The sequence below is a fragment of the Marmota flaviventris genome, chromosome 8 (assembly GCF_047511675.1).
Source record: "Marmota flaviventris isolate mMarFla1 chromosome 8, mMarFla1.hap1, whole genome shotgun sequence".
Classification (NCBI taxonomy): domain Eukaryota; kingdom Metazoa; phylum Chordata; class Mammalia; order Rodentia; family Sciuridae; genus Marmota; species Marmota flaviventris.
This window is the reverse complement of record NC_092505.1, coordinates 13,312,403-13,328,378: the sequence shown is the minus strand read 5'-3', so window position 1 is coordinate 13,328,378 and position 15,976 is coordinate 13,312,403. Positions and strand designations below refer to the sequence as shown.

General features: G+C 36.7%; 1 protein-coding gene across 1 annotated transcript; it reads right to left on the bottom strand.

The window, feature by feature from the left end:
* Positions 1 to 14,877: 14,877 nt before the first annotated feature.
* Cldn8 (claudin 8) lies at positions 14,878 to 15,555 on the bottom strand. The gene has a single exon (XM_027929011.2). It carries the CDS (start codon positions 15,553 to 15,555, stop codon positions 14,878 to 14,880), a length of 678 nt encoding a protein of 225 aa, XP_027784812.1.
* Positions 15,556 to 15,976: the final 421 nt, after the last annotated feature.

Below are 15,976 nucleotides of genomic sequence, written 5' to 3'. Positions count from 1 at the left end.
AGGGGGAGAAATGAAGGTCAGTAGAGGGGGTAGAGAGAGAAGAGGGGAGGGGAGGGGAGGGGAGGGGGGATAGTAGAGGATAGGAAAGGTGGCAGAACACGACAGTCACTAGTATGGCAATATGTAAATCAATGGATGTGTAATTGATGTGATTCTGCAATCTGTATATGGGCTAAAAATGGGAGTTCATATCCCACTTGAAGCAAAGTGTGAACGATGATATATCAAGAACTATGTAATGTTTTGAACAACCAACAATAAAAAAAATAAAAAAAATATTTTTGTGCAAAATGCAAAAAAAAAAAAAGAAAAAAGAAAGTACATTAATTTGAGGTACTAAAAATATCAATGGTCGCAGGATACCAACCAGCCCTGTCTTCCCTGGAAGAGACTCTAAGGGGTGGCTGAGAAGCACAGGGATGGTAAGCCATGGGCTTCAGGTTCCCATACACTGCACCTGCATTTGGTGACTGTTCCTTTCTTCATCCCTCTTGTGATTCTGCACATGTTCTTTAACCTGTCTGAACATCATTTTCTTCAGGCAAAGAGCTTCTTTTCAGTGATTATGTGGCGACTCTCATCTTCATAAACTCCAAGATGAATAGGTGCCTCAGAGGAAGGTTAAGCATCCAGATTTTTAAAATGTTCACATTTCCCTTTCTAAATACTGATTATATTTGGGAAGAGTGATCATTTATAATTAAATACAAACCTGCCACAGTAGTATCCACCTGTAATTCCAGCAACTTGGGAGGCTGAAGCAGGAGGATTGCAAGTGTAAGGCCAGCCTCAGCAACTTTGTGAGACTCTGTCTTGAAGTAAAAAGAACTGGTGATGTAGCTGAGTACTATAACACCCCAGTCCCCAGTGCCAAATAATAATGATGATGATGATGACAGTAATAATAATCATAATAAATCAAATATAAAATGTAAACATTACTTATATATTTGAGATAGGATTTTATATGACCTTCAGTTTTGGTATATTATCTAATTTTTAGGGTATTTTTTTTTCCTTTTTGAGTGGGGTCTTTTTTTTAGTCTTGTCTTTTTTGGAACTAGGGATTGAACACAGGGCTTTATGCCACTGAACTACATCCTAGCCCTCTAATTGTTAAATTAAATGTATTACATAAATTTTATGTTATGTATACACACATAATCAGAAACAGAACAATTAACAAATTGATTTCAACAAAACAAAATAAAATTGGATGGGTAACAGGTGTAGATCAAACATGCCTTGACCCTGAATTTAAGGTAGGTTAATCTAAAGCTTATTTTCCAGTACCACTTGGTAGCCCCCAAATCTTCCATCATTAATACATTTGTTATGTCTTCTGTTTTTCCATATTTTTCAAGATGGAATTGATATGCCAATTCCATACCATTCCCAGGAACTCAGACTTGACAGTATTGTCGGGTGTGTTGAAAAACAGCACAAGTTGATGCTTCTTGATAAGTTCATCCGATTCTCAAAAATTTTACTATTGCTTTGTAAAATGCTTTCAATAAATACTGGTTGTTTGTTGGGCTTGCCACTTAAATGCTTGACCTATATGAATGAAATCCAGCAATTTCTAATATCATCTGTGAACTTATATAAATATTCTCAACACACCTGAAAGCATTCTCCAAGTACCTGCACAAGAAGAACAATCAGAAAAGTTCCTTACTGGTTGACAGACGACCACCTGTGTAGTGAGGCTACAGTAGCACTTACCTGGCCGCCATTCTTGGGGAATCTAGAGCAAACTGGTCTTGGGCTACCTCTCCAGATTGTCATTGTGGGGATTCACAAATGAGAGCAAACAACATAGAAAAATTCTGATCTTAAATAGTATTAATGACCTTCTGTTTAGAGCAGTTGGCAAAAATAAAGTGAGATCGTTATTTTTTAATTCATACCTCTACACTCCATTCATAATTTTCAAGGTTGATTGGGTTCTAATGTATCATCCAGCTCACCTCATGAATCTCCATTTTAGCATTGAGGGAACTGATTCAGGAATTAGTTACATTCATTGCTCAACGTTGCACAGTGAGTTGGGGAAAGTATTGGAATGAGCCTTCCTGAATGGAATTTGTCTTCTTTAATCAAATCTGGCCTTGATAGATTTGGAGAGGAAAGGTTTCTGATTAAACCTTGATTTCTAAAAGTTCTCTCCACCTGAATTGTGTCTGTGTTCTAAATGCCAAAAGATTGCCTTTGTGTCACAGCTGATTTTGAATTTTTTTAAAAATATATTTTTTAGTCGTAGTTGGACACAATACTGCTATTTATTTATCTTTATGTGTTGCTGAGGATAGAACCCAGGGCCTCATACATGCTAGGTGAGCACTCTACCACTGAGTCACAACCTCAGTCCTGATTTTGGAAATTTTTAAGAATAGATAGTACTGGAGTGAGTTTGGGCAAATATTGTATGAAAGTATTTTCATTACAGTCAGTGAAAAACAAATAGGAAGTGTATTCAAGACAAGAACCCAAAGACTTGAGAAAACCACCAGCCTTTATATCAATTAGTGATAATCTACTTTTAAAAGATCCAGAAATCAATGAAGCAGAATAAATAGACCAGAACAGACAGTGAGCTATGTGTGCATTTACTATTTGATAAATAATGCATATGCAAACAACAGGGAATGGATTATTTAACAAATGGAGCTAAAAATTTGTTATTTTAGGAAACAGTCATTTATATACCATTATTATCATGTTAAAAAAGTGAATACTCTGTATGAAATAAGATAACTTTACAGGTTAAATCCAAAATCAAAAAGCAAAATGAAAAACTACATAGTCCATTGTGTCATTAAGGATAGAAATAAAAGTAAAACATACTTTTGTTTATTTTATCTGACAGCATTCCCCCCACTTAGATATTTCTCGAATCCTTTAGTTCAACATAAATAATGAAGCTTTAATAAAAAAACAATTCTTAGTCTCCTCTTAAATCATTAGTTTTACTCAAAACCAACTGTCTTTCAAACACATATCCTTATTTCTACAGACCTGAATGGTATTCCTTAACTCTTCCTTCTGTTTTCTTAATTCATCTGCCATTTGCTGTCCTTCCTTATCATTTCTTGACACATTTTCCCATAGTTTCATTATTTCCATCACAGTTTAATGATCTTTCTTCACTGTTTTCCTTTATGGCTCTGTTTTGAGTTTTTGCCAAGTCAACAGTCTACTGTTCTCACATACTTATATCCTTAAAATACATCCATTTATGCGTTTAGGGATTTTTATCATTATGAAAGTATTTATGCATTAAAAATGATAATACATACAATTTTTAAAACAAAATGATAATCACACAGATTTTATTTTCTTTCTATTAATTTACCTGAGATTATGTGCATGGATGAGTCGGAACAAGAGAGGGGGGGGAGGGAGAGGGAGAGGGAGAGGGAGAGAGAGAGAGAGAGAGAGAGAGAGAGAGAGAGAGAGAGAATGCACACAGAGGAGGGGGAATTTTAATCATGGTCATGGTGATTTATGCAGTTTTAAACTGTTTGTATTCTACTTTCATAATGTTATATCAGAAACAAGTTTAATGTCAATTAGGATATCTCAACAGCAGGATGATATATGAATAAATGGATAGACAGGCCATCATTTACTTACTTTCTCTCTGTGAGATCTAGGTTGTATCCAACTTTACATTACTACAAGCAGTGCTCAGGTGAACAGACATTTACAAAACATTTACTGAACGTCTCAGAGTTTACTAAGATAAGCATAATGTTTAGATAATGGAAATTTTTCTTACCTTTCTTTATCCATTGGTCTGTGTAGTGAAACTATTACTTAAAACAAAATTTTCTCACAATCCAGACAAACACAAGATAGTAGAAGAAAGCAATTGTGTTCTTGAACAGACATCAAGGAAGAATGGGAGGGCTGTCACAGATAATCTGGTAAGTGATTGGAAAGGCAGAAATCTAAACTTTTCGGATCACTAGATACAAAAATATTACATCCATGTTTTTGAGATAAGCAATTGTTCTCAAGTGAGAGGATGTGACACCACTATTTATAACACAGAGTTGATCTCAAATTTACCTGAGATTTGGAGTGAACATCTGTTGGCTAATTGCCTTTTTCAAAGGAGAAACATATCCCCCATGTCTTTATAACGGAGGTTCTTCTGAAACACACAGCAAATGCTCACTGAAGTCTCACTCCTATCCCAGGTCAGAAACTGGGATTTAGGGCTGATATCTCCTTCAGTGTTTACAACAGAAGAGAATGACTTCCAGTTCCTTGAGAAAGACAGTCCTAGCTCAGAATGCTGGCAAAAGATCTCCTTAGATTTTAAAATGATTAATATACATTTCAAAGAGAAGATGAAGCATTTGTAATTTAAGTTTTCTAAAATACGTACTCTATAAAAAGGACAAAAGGAGAGATGCACTCTCCTAGCATGTGTGTAGGCCAGAGTTTCATCAATCTCCAGAAAAGGAAGAGGAAGGAATAAAAATGAGAGAGAGAAGGAAACCTTTGTATGTTTTATATGTAGAATTAAAACTCCTATATTTAATTTGCACTTGTCCTTTCACATGCCTTGATTTAACAGAAAATGCATGTCCTCTTTTATTTAATTTTAAATGAAAAACACTCCTCTTAAACTGGATTTTATGAAGTAAGTGTATTCAAGAGAAAAATTTATCTTTGAGTTCTTAAGAATTTACTTTTGGTCTGGAGTGGATTGAAGATGGCTTTGAATTCTTTAGCTGTCTTCCCATTGAGAAGTGGTGTTTATTTTTCTTTTATTTACTCTGTAAATGGGTTTATCTATTTGCATATAGCAAAAGTTAAAGCAGGATTGGTTGTTTTACTTGAGACTTAGAGTCCTAAGCTACCATGCTAGATGTATACTTTGCAGAAAAGGCAGGATGGGGAGGCCCTAAGAACACATGGAGAGGGAAAGGGATCCATCTGAACCCAGAGTTTCAGACATCATTGCTAAGGGGCCAGGCAGTTGTAACTGCTGACCACTCAACCCCTGCTACCAGTGAAGTTGTTGTTACAGTCCAGCAGCTTAAATTCCTGACTTGCAAAATCATGATATAGAAAGTAGTTGTTGTTTTAAGTCATCACATTTTGAAATAGTTATACAGGTAGTATTAATCAAAACAGAGTTCAAAGCTGATTTTTTCCCTCTTTATTCTTCCTTTGATAAAAGTTAAGGAGTATTGTACTGAGATTCAGTGCTAGACTGCACTTGAACTATAAAAGTGGATTCCATTTTCTTCAGAGGGCTTCCCAGCTTTAAAACTAAAGGGTAGTTTTATTTATTAACTCTTTCTACACTTTAGAATTTGTGTTTGTCAGTTTTAAATCACTGTGACAAAAAGACCTTAGACAAACCACTTAAAAAGAGGAAAAGCTTATTTTGGCTCATGGTTTCAGTCCATGCTCTCTTGGCCTTATTACCTTTGGGCCTGTGATGCAGCGGCACATCATGGTGTTTGTACGGGGTGCATGCTGGAGGAAAGTGCTCCCCAGGAAACAAAGTGAGAACAGAGTCCCAATATCACCTTTAAGAGCATATTTCCAGTGACCTCACTTACTTCCATTAAGCTCCACCTCCTGAAGTTATGATACTTTTTTCTAGCAGTACCCATTAGGGACTACATCTTCAGCACAGTCCAGATCCAAACTCTAACAAGCATGTAATAAAATAGAGTTCTATCTTAGAAGATGATCTCCATATAGTAATTGTTTTAGTCAGCTTTTTTTTTTTTTTTTTTGCTGCATTTGACTAAAAGGACTCACCAGGAAGAGTCTATTTAGGGGCTCACGATTTCAAAAGTTTCAGTCCATAAGTGGCAGGCTCCATTCCTAGGGGCTCAAGGTGAGGCATAACATCATGGCAGAAGAGTGTGGCAGAGGGAAGCAGCTCACATCATGATCAGAAAGCAGAGAGAGACTCCACTGGCCAGACACAAATACATACCCAAAGCCACACCAAATTCCCTTCTCCTATAGCCTCACTTTCCCACTTCAGTTACCACTCAGCTAATCTTTATCAGAGGATTAAATCACTGATTGGGTTAAGACTCTCACAACCCAATCATTTCTATTCTGAACCTTCATGCATTATCTCACATGTGAGCTTTTGGTGGACACCCTCACATCCAAACCATAATAGTTTTGAAGAAATATTTACCTGTGCCTCTACTTTAAAAACGTGTTTAAACAGCAGCATAGGAAAGGAAGCCCAATTCAGAAAAAAAGTTCAGGGCAGAGGTAGAGATTCATTTGGGGCTTTTTCTAGGTGGCAGACAAAAATGAAGAACAAATATAAAAAAAATGATCTCTCTTCTCTCAACTATGGATTCCACACCTCAACTGCAAAATGCAGAGTTTGACAAAGGTAGAAACAACTCTAGGCAGCACAACGAATGACCATAGGATCTTTTGGGTAAGGAGAAGGGTGGCTTATGAGGAGAAAAACCACCCAGGATAGGAGATGAGTGTACAGTAGGGATGGATTGTTGCTTGAGGAATATGTCAATAAAGTTTATTCCACCTTTAAAAAAAAACAAACAATTTGACTTGATGAATCAATTTACCATAAAGAATGATTTTAAAAACAAAGAGTGACCCATAAAACAGTTTTATAGGCCCAGTTTCCTTCCAGAATGGAAAGATGGGTGATTAACACACCTGTCTCATAGCAGAGTGGGGCTCATCCTTGGTGTGGTCCAGGGGAGGGTGAGTGGGTGCGCTCAGGATGACTGAGGATAAGTGAGGACACAGAGTCAGGGGCTCAACTGCACCTGATAAGGGGAAGGGGGAGGGCTCTGCAGGTGATTAAAGGCCCAGAGGAGAGAATTCCTGTATCAAAAAGATGTGGCCGAGATCTGACCAGGCTAGAATACGGGCACTGGGAAACCTTTGGCAGATAGAGGATAAGAATTCAAACAAATATTAAAGGCTGGACGATGAGATGTTACATTTCTTTGTTTTGTTTTGAGATGGAGTCTTGCTATATTGCACACTGGTCTCAGTTCTCCTGGGCTCACATAATCGTCCTTCCTCAGCTGCCCAAGTAGCTAGGACTACAGGCCTGCTCCCCCAAACCCATCTTAATTTTCTTTAATTTTTCATTATTTGGGATTTTTATCATGCTCAAGGTGTCAAACTTTTCTATAGGACTGAGAAAGCAGTGGTTCTAAACTTTGACCTCTCTGTAATAGTTTCCTGGAGGTGATATTCAGATGGGTTTCAGAAGATGGAAGTCTGAACCCTGTAAACATTTCTTCAGGGCAAACTCTGGTCAAGGATTGTTAGGTTTATTGCAAGAGTCATGGATTACCACAGTTTCTCTTCTTACCAGCTCTCCTAATTGCAGTCTCAATACTGATTCATTCTTTTAGTATTTTCTACAGATGAGGTGTATAAGTGACATGGTTCCTAGAATAGCCACAAAATACCTTTTTCACTAATGGGTTGATGCAATTTCTCCCTGGGAATAGATTTTGTTGGTCAGGACTTTGCTATCTCATTGACTCTACATATTAATCTGTGATCTAGATTCCAGGTTTCCAATTCAAGTATTTGATGAAAAGTATGAAAATGTGATTTTGTTGGTCTCATTTTATTTTTACATTTTGAATATGTATTTATTAAAATCTTTTGTTTGTTTTTATTTCTTTGAGATACCATGAGCCACTTTCATCTGCAAATTTGTGTCTTTTAAAAATAGTTCAGTTTTTAAGTTATTTTCCCTACTTCATCTGTGGGTTTTCCCTTTCTCTCAGAATTTGTCTCCCAGACTCTTGGATCTGTACATAAAGTTTCTTATTTTTCCTTATAAATTATATTTTTTATATTTGTTTGTTTTCTGAGCTTTTCTTTTCTTGATATTCCAAACACCCATTTTTTTTGTTACCTCTAAAGTAACTTCCCTCAACTCTCAGTCCTCTCAAGACTTTTTAAATGTGAAAATCAATTTATTTTTAGTTTTAATTATTTTTCCCTTGGAATTCAATCTGCTTTAGACTCTTCTATGCATTCTTATTTGATGTTGAAATCTGTTCCAGAAGATCCATGCTTTCAAAGTTTGCAGGTTGGGATATTAGTGGGCTATTCCTTTCATTGTTGAGAGATTCTAGAATCTAACAGAATTCTAGAATCGTTTTCCTTGTATAAGTCAAATGTTTGTACATAGCAATGGCCAACCCTGGAGTAGCAGAGGCTCTTGCTTTTGGTGGTAATTCACTGACCTGAACGTTGCTGTACAGTCTCCTTTGGAGCCCTGGTAAGCACCTTGTGCTTCCAGCTCTGCAGTGCCCTGAACTGAGGTTTAGAGCTTTGAGAGTCACTAGGACAAGGAGAAACCCAGCCTATGCACTAGTCTCCTCTGGTTCTCTGGCTCCGAGGTTCTTTCCCCTGAACCTGCATAGGATAAATGGCTCCCCTTCCATAACTATTTGAGAAGCAAGTTCCCATTTCTTCCTCTTCTCCTCACCCCCAACAGAACTTATGCCTGGCCTATCCACGTGAAATTCCTGGCTTCTCATTGTGCTCACAGTGGAACACAGTGTCTCTTTCCTCCTGGACTATATTTCCTCCTGGACTGTGGTAAAGCCCAAGGCTTCTCAGAAGGCCCCAGGCTCTGCCTGTTGGACTGCACCCAGAGGCTACTCTGCTTGCTTCAATAGTTGGGTCAGAAGTGGGAGGAGAGGATTGGAGGGATACTGTTCAGGCAGCTCTGGGATTCCTGCTCCGGACAAGGAAGGAAGCCTAGCCAATTTGAAATAGAAGATCTATGATAGAGGCCCTAAAATTTAAAATGTTATTCCAAGTTAAAAGGTAACACTGCCAGAAATTTAAAGCAGTAAATTATCTAGAGGCTGAGAAAGGAGGAAAGGGGTTAAAATGCAGCAAGGGCTGGTGAGGTTACTTAAGGCTCAGGAGGAAGAGTACAGTTGTCACAGGAAAGCTGGGAGATGAAACTCCAAACTGCCAAACTGCGGTTCTTGGTGTTAAAATGAAAGAAAATTGAAGTCAGACACCAAAAGCCATGCAAGAGAACTGTATTGCAAGTGGAAGTAAAGTAAAAGCAAACTGAGGCTTAAGCAGAAAACACTGTCAAGAGAGAGTGGGCTGTCTCCAAGGAGAGAACCACAAAGGAAACAATTTATTAGTGTTTGGTGTTTACCAGAACTGGGGACCACATTCTACACCCTTTTCCAATCAGGTGTTCAACTCCTCCTTCACATTGGTGGGTGGAGTTTTTGACCTTAGTTGGCCCTCTCTGGAACTGTCATGGTGACTATCCTATTTAGGGGGACTTTATCTACAAGTCAATGCATGTTAATAATAGGCTTGGGGTCAGTAGCTGGCCAGAAGTTATCTTAGTGCCACTGCGCTACTAAAGGAATCTTCCTTCACAGATAAATGGAGACACCTATAGCCATAATTTCTAGCTTCACACCAACCTCAGTGGACCCTGTCAAGAGTTAGTCCCATTAATCCTTTTCTTTTGACATATTTTCCCATTAGCCCTTTTGCTTCTGTTTATTTTCTATAAATTTACTACCGCCCTTTGCTTTCCCATCCTCTTTGAAAGTAGTTTAAAGAAGAACCTCAAGTAATTTAAACAACACCTATGACCTTGCCATGCATTTCACTTCTCATTGCTAGGTACTGCCTAACACTGTGTCCAAAAAGTCACCAGGAAGACCTAGAGAAGTGGTGGCATCCACACCCTTCATGGCCATTCATAAAAATGGTAGACTGTAAACTAAAGGAAAGAGATTCAGAAAGTGAACTCTTGGAGTGAGGTCTCTACAATATTGCATTGGGAGTGACTCAGGGTCTGGAATTAATATCTCCTCTAATTCAAGGTAATTAAAGTCAAAAGATAATTTAATCCACATGTATATGTAATATATACTTATATATAATTAATATGTAATGTATATGTTGTAAAAATATGTGAATATTACCTCTTTGGTCTCAATGATCTCATAATTTGACACCTAATTCATAGGATCTTTAAAGGATATTGATGTAGGAAAGAAACCACCAAGTACATGGCAGTCATAAGGTAAAAGAAGCATTCTTATGCTTATCTCTTCTGAGGAGGTTTTAAATTCCTTGAGGGAAAATTTGCAATTTATCCACCCCTGTATCCTTAGCACTTACATTAATGTAGCTTAATAATTGCTTTTTTTAACACATAAGGGAGGCATTCTCTATACAAAATTAGCAGAAGAGGAGTGATCATGGAGGTACAAGAGTTACAGCATGAAAGAAAAAAAGATGAATATTCGGTTTGGATTGAAAAAAGTAGATACAATAACTGAGTTGATATATAACTTATTATATGCTAAAGGCACAACGTATCGTGCCTTAGCACAATATATTAACTTCACATTAACTTGGTTAATCTTGAAAGCAATCCTAGGACTCAGGAGCTATTGTCATCTGATTTTACAGATAAGAACCATGATGTGTAAGCAGGGGAAATAACTTGTCTCAGATCCACAGTTCTAAATGGCAGAGCTGGGATTTGAACCTAGTCATGGCTTAATACCTAGGCTCCTGACCACTGCTACATACCCTGATCCTGGCTGGGGCACTGTTATGTTTATTAGAGACATGAATGGTTTGACAAGGTTTGAGTAGTTCAGAAAGTATAATGGGCACCTCACACTGATTTTGCATGTGAAAATGAATACTTATCAGAAGCTAATAGCTTGAGAGATGACTGCATTTCCTTTAAAGTTTCTTTTAACAGATTCTTCAACATACTGAAGGTTACTACTGTTTTGAATAGTCAATAAGGTTAAATATAGAGTACCGTCTAACAGTGTCACTTATTTGAACAAGCTCTTAGAAATTCATTCAGAGGTAAAGCCTCTGGAATAGAACATTTTCAAATATCTGAAAATGTTGTGTGCTGTGAATAATGTTAGTAATTAAAGATTTGGCAAGTGGATTCAAAAAATCTAAGGAAAATACATTTTAGTGCATATCCTAAGGCAATTATCTAAATCTTACTAAGAAACATATATATGCATACAAATGTTTTTTCCCTAGATATTAATTGTAGAATTACAAGACTACATCTATCTTTTCCTTAATTCAATAGAAGACTCATTTACCAGGGTTGTGTAATCATAAGATAACCTGTCGATGAGATACACAATAAATTCCTAATAAAAATAATGATGTTAATATTTTATTACACATTTCGCTTAATTCATTAATGTGTGTATTTAAACACAACTCCAAGGGATTTCAAGGAAGCATATTTTAAATAGGAAGTGATCCAGAATTTTTGGATTCTACCATTAGGCTAGTTGCTTTATAATTTATATACTTTCCTCCTATTATCTTCATTTTACCAATGAGAGGATTGAAACTAAGAAAGGCCAAGGAGATTACTGAAAGTTACAATGCTAATCTCTGATGGGTATGGGATGTTTCTCTCATTTGACACTTTAAAAAGCTGGTTTCTTTATAGTATACATATTGTATTTATGTAAATATTATGATTAATGTAAATATTATGATTTGTGTAAATCAGTTGTTTTTGTTGCTGTGACCAAAACACTTGAAACAAACAACTTGGATAAATAAAGGTCCATTTTGACAGTTTTCAGAGCTTTTAATTCATGGTCAATTATCTCCATGGCTTTGGGCCTGATATGAAACACAGAATCATGGTAGCGGGGAAGTAAGAGAGAAGTGAGGAAGGGGCCAAGGATAAGACACAGTCCCCAGTGTAATTCCCTTATGGACCTATTTCTCCATCATGCCCCACTTGCCTATGATTTCCACCTTCTACCTGTAGTACTTTCAATTATTAATCTGTTAAATAGATTAATCCCTTGATACAGGTAAAGCCCTCAAAAGACTGACCTCTGATTCTTGCCCCACTGAGGACCAAATTTTCAACACATGGGCATTTAGAGACTTTCCAGATCCAAACCATAACAGACATCTTTAATGCTCCAAATTAATTGACAAAAAGAAATTGGATTTTTATCCTATTATCCTTATCTTCTGATTAGAAAATAGTACATATGGAATTGAGATACATTGTATTCTATAATATGCCCTAAGTCACAAAAACCAACTAACTATAAGGTGAGGAATAAAACCATGTTCTCCATGTTCTTTCCATCACATGACAATTGTTTTTCCACAAAATTGTATTATAGACCCTGTTTTTGCACCCGCTACCAAATAAATCATTTCCTATTTCCCAAAATATCTCCTTTGAAATAGTGAAGAAGGCTTTGGCATGTGAATTATGCTAGTTTTTGGAAGCCAACCTTATAACTGTTATTGTATTTGTTATATGCTGATGTTATACTACCTGATAAAATTGCTATTGATGATTATAAGATAATTATTCTTGTGTCATTATCATATTTTACGTCACACAATTTGGACTTTACATTATAAGCTATGTGACAGCCCTGTAAAGATTACTGGCAGGACATGTTGGTACTGACCTTCACAATAGAAAGATCTGAGAAAACAATGTGGAGGACACGAGGAGGAAAAGCATTCTGGAGATAATGACACAAGAATGGATGGCTTTTCAGCTATGTAGGGATGAGATGAGATGACAGCAAAGGAGGAAGGATAGAGGATCAATTCAAGACATTCAAGAAGTGATGACATAAGGAAAATTAGCAATATTATTATTCCATTTTAGGGAAAAGAATGAGAATTTTATAAATTGAGTTTGGGACTTCAAGGGAGCTTTTGATGTAAAAAGAATGACTGATCAGAGACTAGTATTTAGAAGATAGGGTCTCCGGATTTCTTCTTCAAGGCACACAGTTCATCTGGCTTTATTTCTGCTCTTATGAATGTTTTAAGTCTTAAGAGTAAAATTGCCTATAATGCATTATTACTGAGTCCCTAGGAACAGGGAAACCATATAGAAAAGGAAAAAAAAAGTTTTTTCAACAGTAGATAAGCATGTTATTTTTTCATACAAAGATTAGCTTATAAACTAAAATTTGATGAGATTAGTCTTATTAACCCTGAAAAAAAGGAGTATGAGCTATGAAACCAACCAGTCCTTATTTTTTATACTGATTTGATTAGGTAACATCAATTAATTTTTTTGAGGTCTTGCTACTTATGAACTGTAATAAGGACATTGTCAATCTTATAAGAGATATAAAAATATAATTTCTATAGAGCAATACAGGTCCGAGGGTAGAATGTACACCTCAGACCACTAACCACTATTATCAATTTGTCTTATTTCTCAGAGGTTGAAATGCAAATGTAAAAAGTATGGCTTTTAAAAGTATGACTGTCACATGTATAATATTTATAATAAATAGGTTTGTAGAAACTTATAGTATTATCTTAATAAAGATAGTATCTGAATCAAATACCAGCATATGAGTCTAATCATTATAAGATATATTGTTATTAAATGACATGTTATACATTACATTCTCAAAAATTAATGCTGATTTTATCCTGAAAAATCTCATAGTCTCCTGACTGAGTTAGGTGCTTGAATCTGTCTTTAAAATAAGTCCTTCTTAAAATGAGACATTCTTTTCAAACTGGCAAACCATAAATGTCAGGTTTTTAAAAACTCTTTTACAAATTAATAAAACAGTAAAAAGGAATAATGGAAAATATTAGGTATAAAATTGTACAATTTATTTATACAAAAAATATAAAGCAAATAAGACAGTCATTTATGATAAACGTAGACACAGAACTTCAAATCATGTTATCAGTTGCATCAAATTTGGAGGACACACATAATATTTCCAGTTTAGTACAACTTTACAAAACAAAATAAGTAAGGGAATTTGTCTTTGAGAGTACTGAAATTTTGACTTTGATTTTGGTACCCACATAGGGGAAGATGGAATTCTCAAAAGACAACTTTTTTTATTTTTTACTTTTTTATGTCTTGTTTTGTTGTTAAGAAAATGAAAACTAAAACCTTATTTTCACCGCATCATCTACAGTGATAAAAATTCCAAAGACTACACTCAAATACTTACTGAAATATTCACATACATATATGATTTCTTATCAAATACATCCTCTTATATAGCTACAAAAAATTAAGATAAAAAATTCACTTTCCTGAAATTGCTCATTTCTCATAGACTACAGTGTTATCTTCTTAGCCCTGGAAAAGCAGTTTGAACACAAAGCCTCTTGACAAAATATCTGCTTTTTCAAAGATGTTAATTTAATATACAAGGAGAGAAAGGCCTCTGGGGAAAGAGGATAAAAGAAGTGAGGATTTCTAACTCCAGGCTCAGAGACCGGAATCAGAAAACCATTTAGTTTCCTTTACACTGCTGATTAAAGCCTTCATTTTAACCTTCATTATAAATGGAGTGCATTAATCCCTAAGCTGTTTTTAAACAATTAATATTAACCTTCTTCAATCCCATCCCTGATTCCCCAGAAAAGCAATAGTTGAATTGTATTTATTCAGTGTAATGGATCCGTATTTCATTTAAAACAGAACCATATAAGCTTGTCTCTATTTATGTGAAACATAAATGTCATGCTCATCTACATACATAATGCTATAACACAGAGAAATCACAGTTTGTAAAATAACACAGTCTTTAGCCGTATTGTTTTGAAGTACTGAGAAAGGGAAGAGATGCATGAGCCCTTTTAAAAAACAAATGACTTTGCTCCTAGAACAATCAAAGCAGTGTGTATAATATCTCATTCTGCTAAAATAGTTTGGAGAATCATAAGTAGCTGGTGCACAGTGCCTGTAATTAAGCTTAGGCAGTTAAAAATGTTAAATCAAGGTTCTTTTTAGAAAGTAGTGGACATTCTAGTCATTCCCATGGATTTATAGGTAAAGTTAGAAGTCATGAACAACTACACATACTGACTTTTGGAATATATGCTCGGAGACTTCTTTTCCATGTGAAAGCTCTTCTGAGTGGTGCGGTGAGATGGTATTGAGTATCTGTAGCTACTGCTCTTTTCAGTGCCACAGAAGGCACAGCAGAATAGTGCCCCTCCAGCAATCAGCACCAGTGCTGTGGTCCAACCTATGTAGAGGGCTTCTCCCAGCTCACGTTTCTGGGCAGCGTCCACTATGGGGTTGTAGAAGTCTCTGATGATGGAATTGGCAACCCAGCTCACAGGGATGAGCACCAACATGCCTGTGACAATGAAGATGATTCCAGACGTTAGCAGGATGCGACTCTTCATGTTCTCGTTGTCCCCAGTACACCTGGTACACTTCATGCCAAGGATGGCTGTCATAAAAGCCAGGAAGGACAGCACAGAAGCTGCACACATCAATCCTCGGGAAGCCTGTAGGTCTGGAGAAAGAGCCAGCAGGGAATCATAGACTTTGCATTGCATCCTGATGTTGGCATGCCTCATGCAATTCATCCACAGTCCTTCCCAGAGGTTTTCAAACACCACGATGTTGCTTCCAATGAAGGCAGACACCCTCCACTGAGGCATGATGGTGACAGCCACCGTGCCCACCATGCCAACTCCACCAAGCACCAGTCCAGCGATTTGCAGAGCGTAGGTTGCCATCGTCCTCTCAAATGAGATTTATCCGACTGGAATCCTGAGCCTGTGAGGCTGCTCTAGAGTAAGGCTCTCTGTGCCTCCGTAGAGAACAGTTTTCCTGTAGAAATGAACTCAGAACCCAGTGGTTTTTCAAATAAGAGCTGCTTTGCTATTTCTAGCTAGATTAAATCCAGTGTTGGCTGGTGAGGTGCCCCCCCTATTGACTCCAACAGGTAAGCTTGCAAATCAGGTGTGGCAACTTTCTTGGCCAATAAGAGGGGGATGGTGACTCAGGTGTGTCTAAACCAAAGAGAGATACTTGGAACAGTTGGACCTGCACATAAACATTCTTTGTACTTCTCAGTTTTCCAAGAAGACATCAGCATGTTTACCTATAGGCATAATTACAAATGTTTGCACAATCATCAAGAAGTGAGCCAATGTC

What these genes read in the sequence shown, in the direction of transcription:
- Cldn8 (XM_027929011.2), bottom strand. Translation starts at nt 15,555, where the DNA reads ATGGCAACCTACGCTCTGCAAATCGCTGGACTGGTGCTTGGTGGAGTT.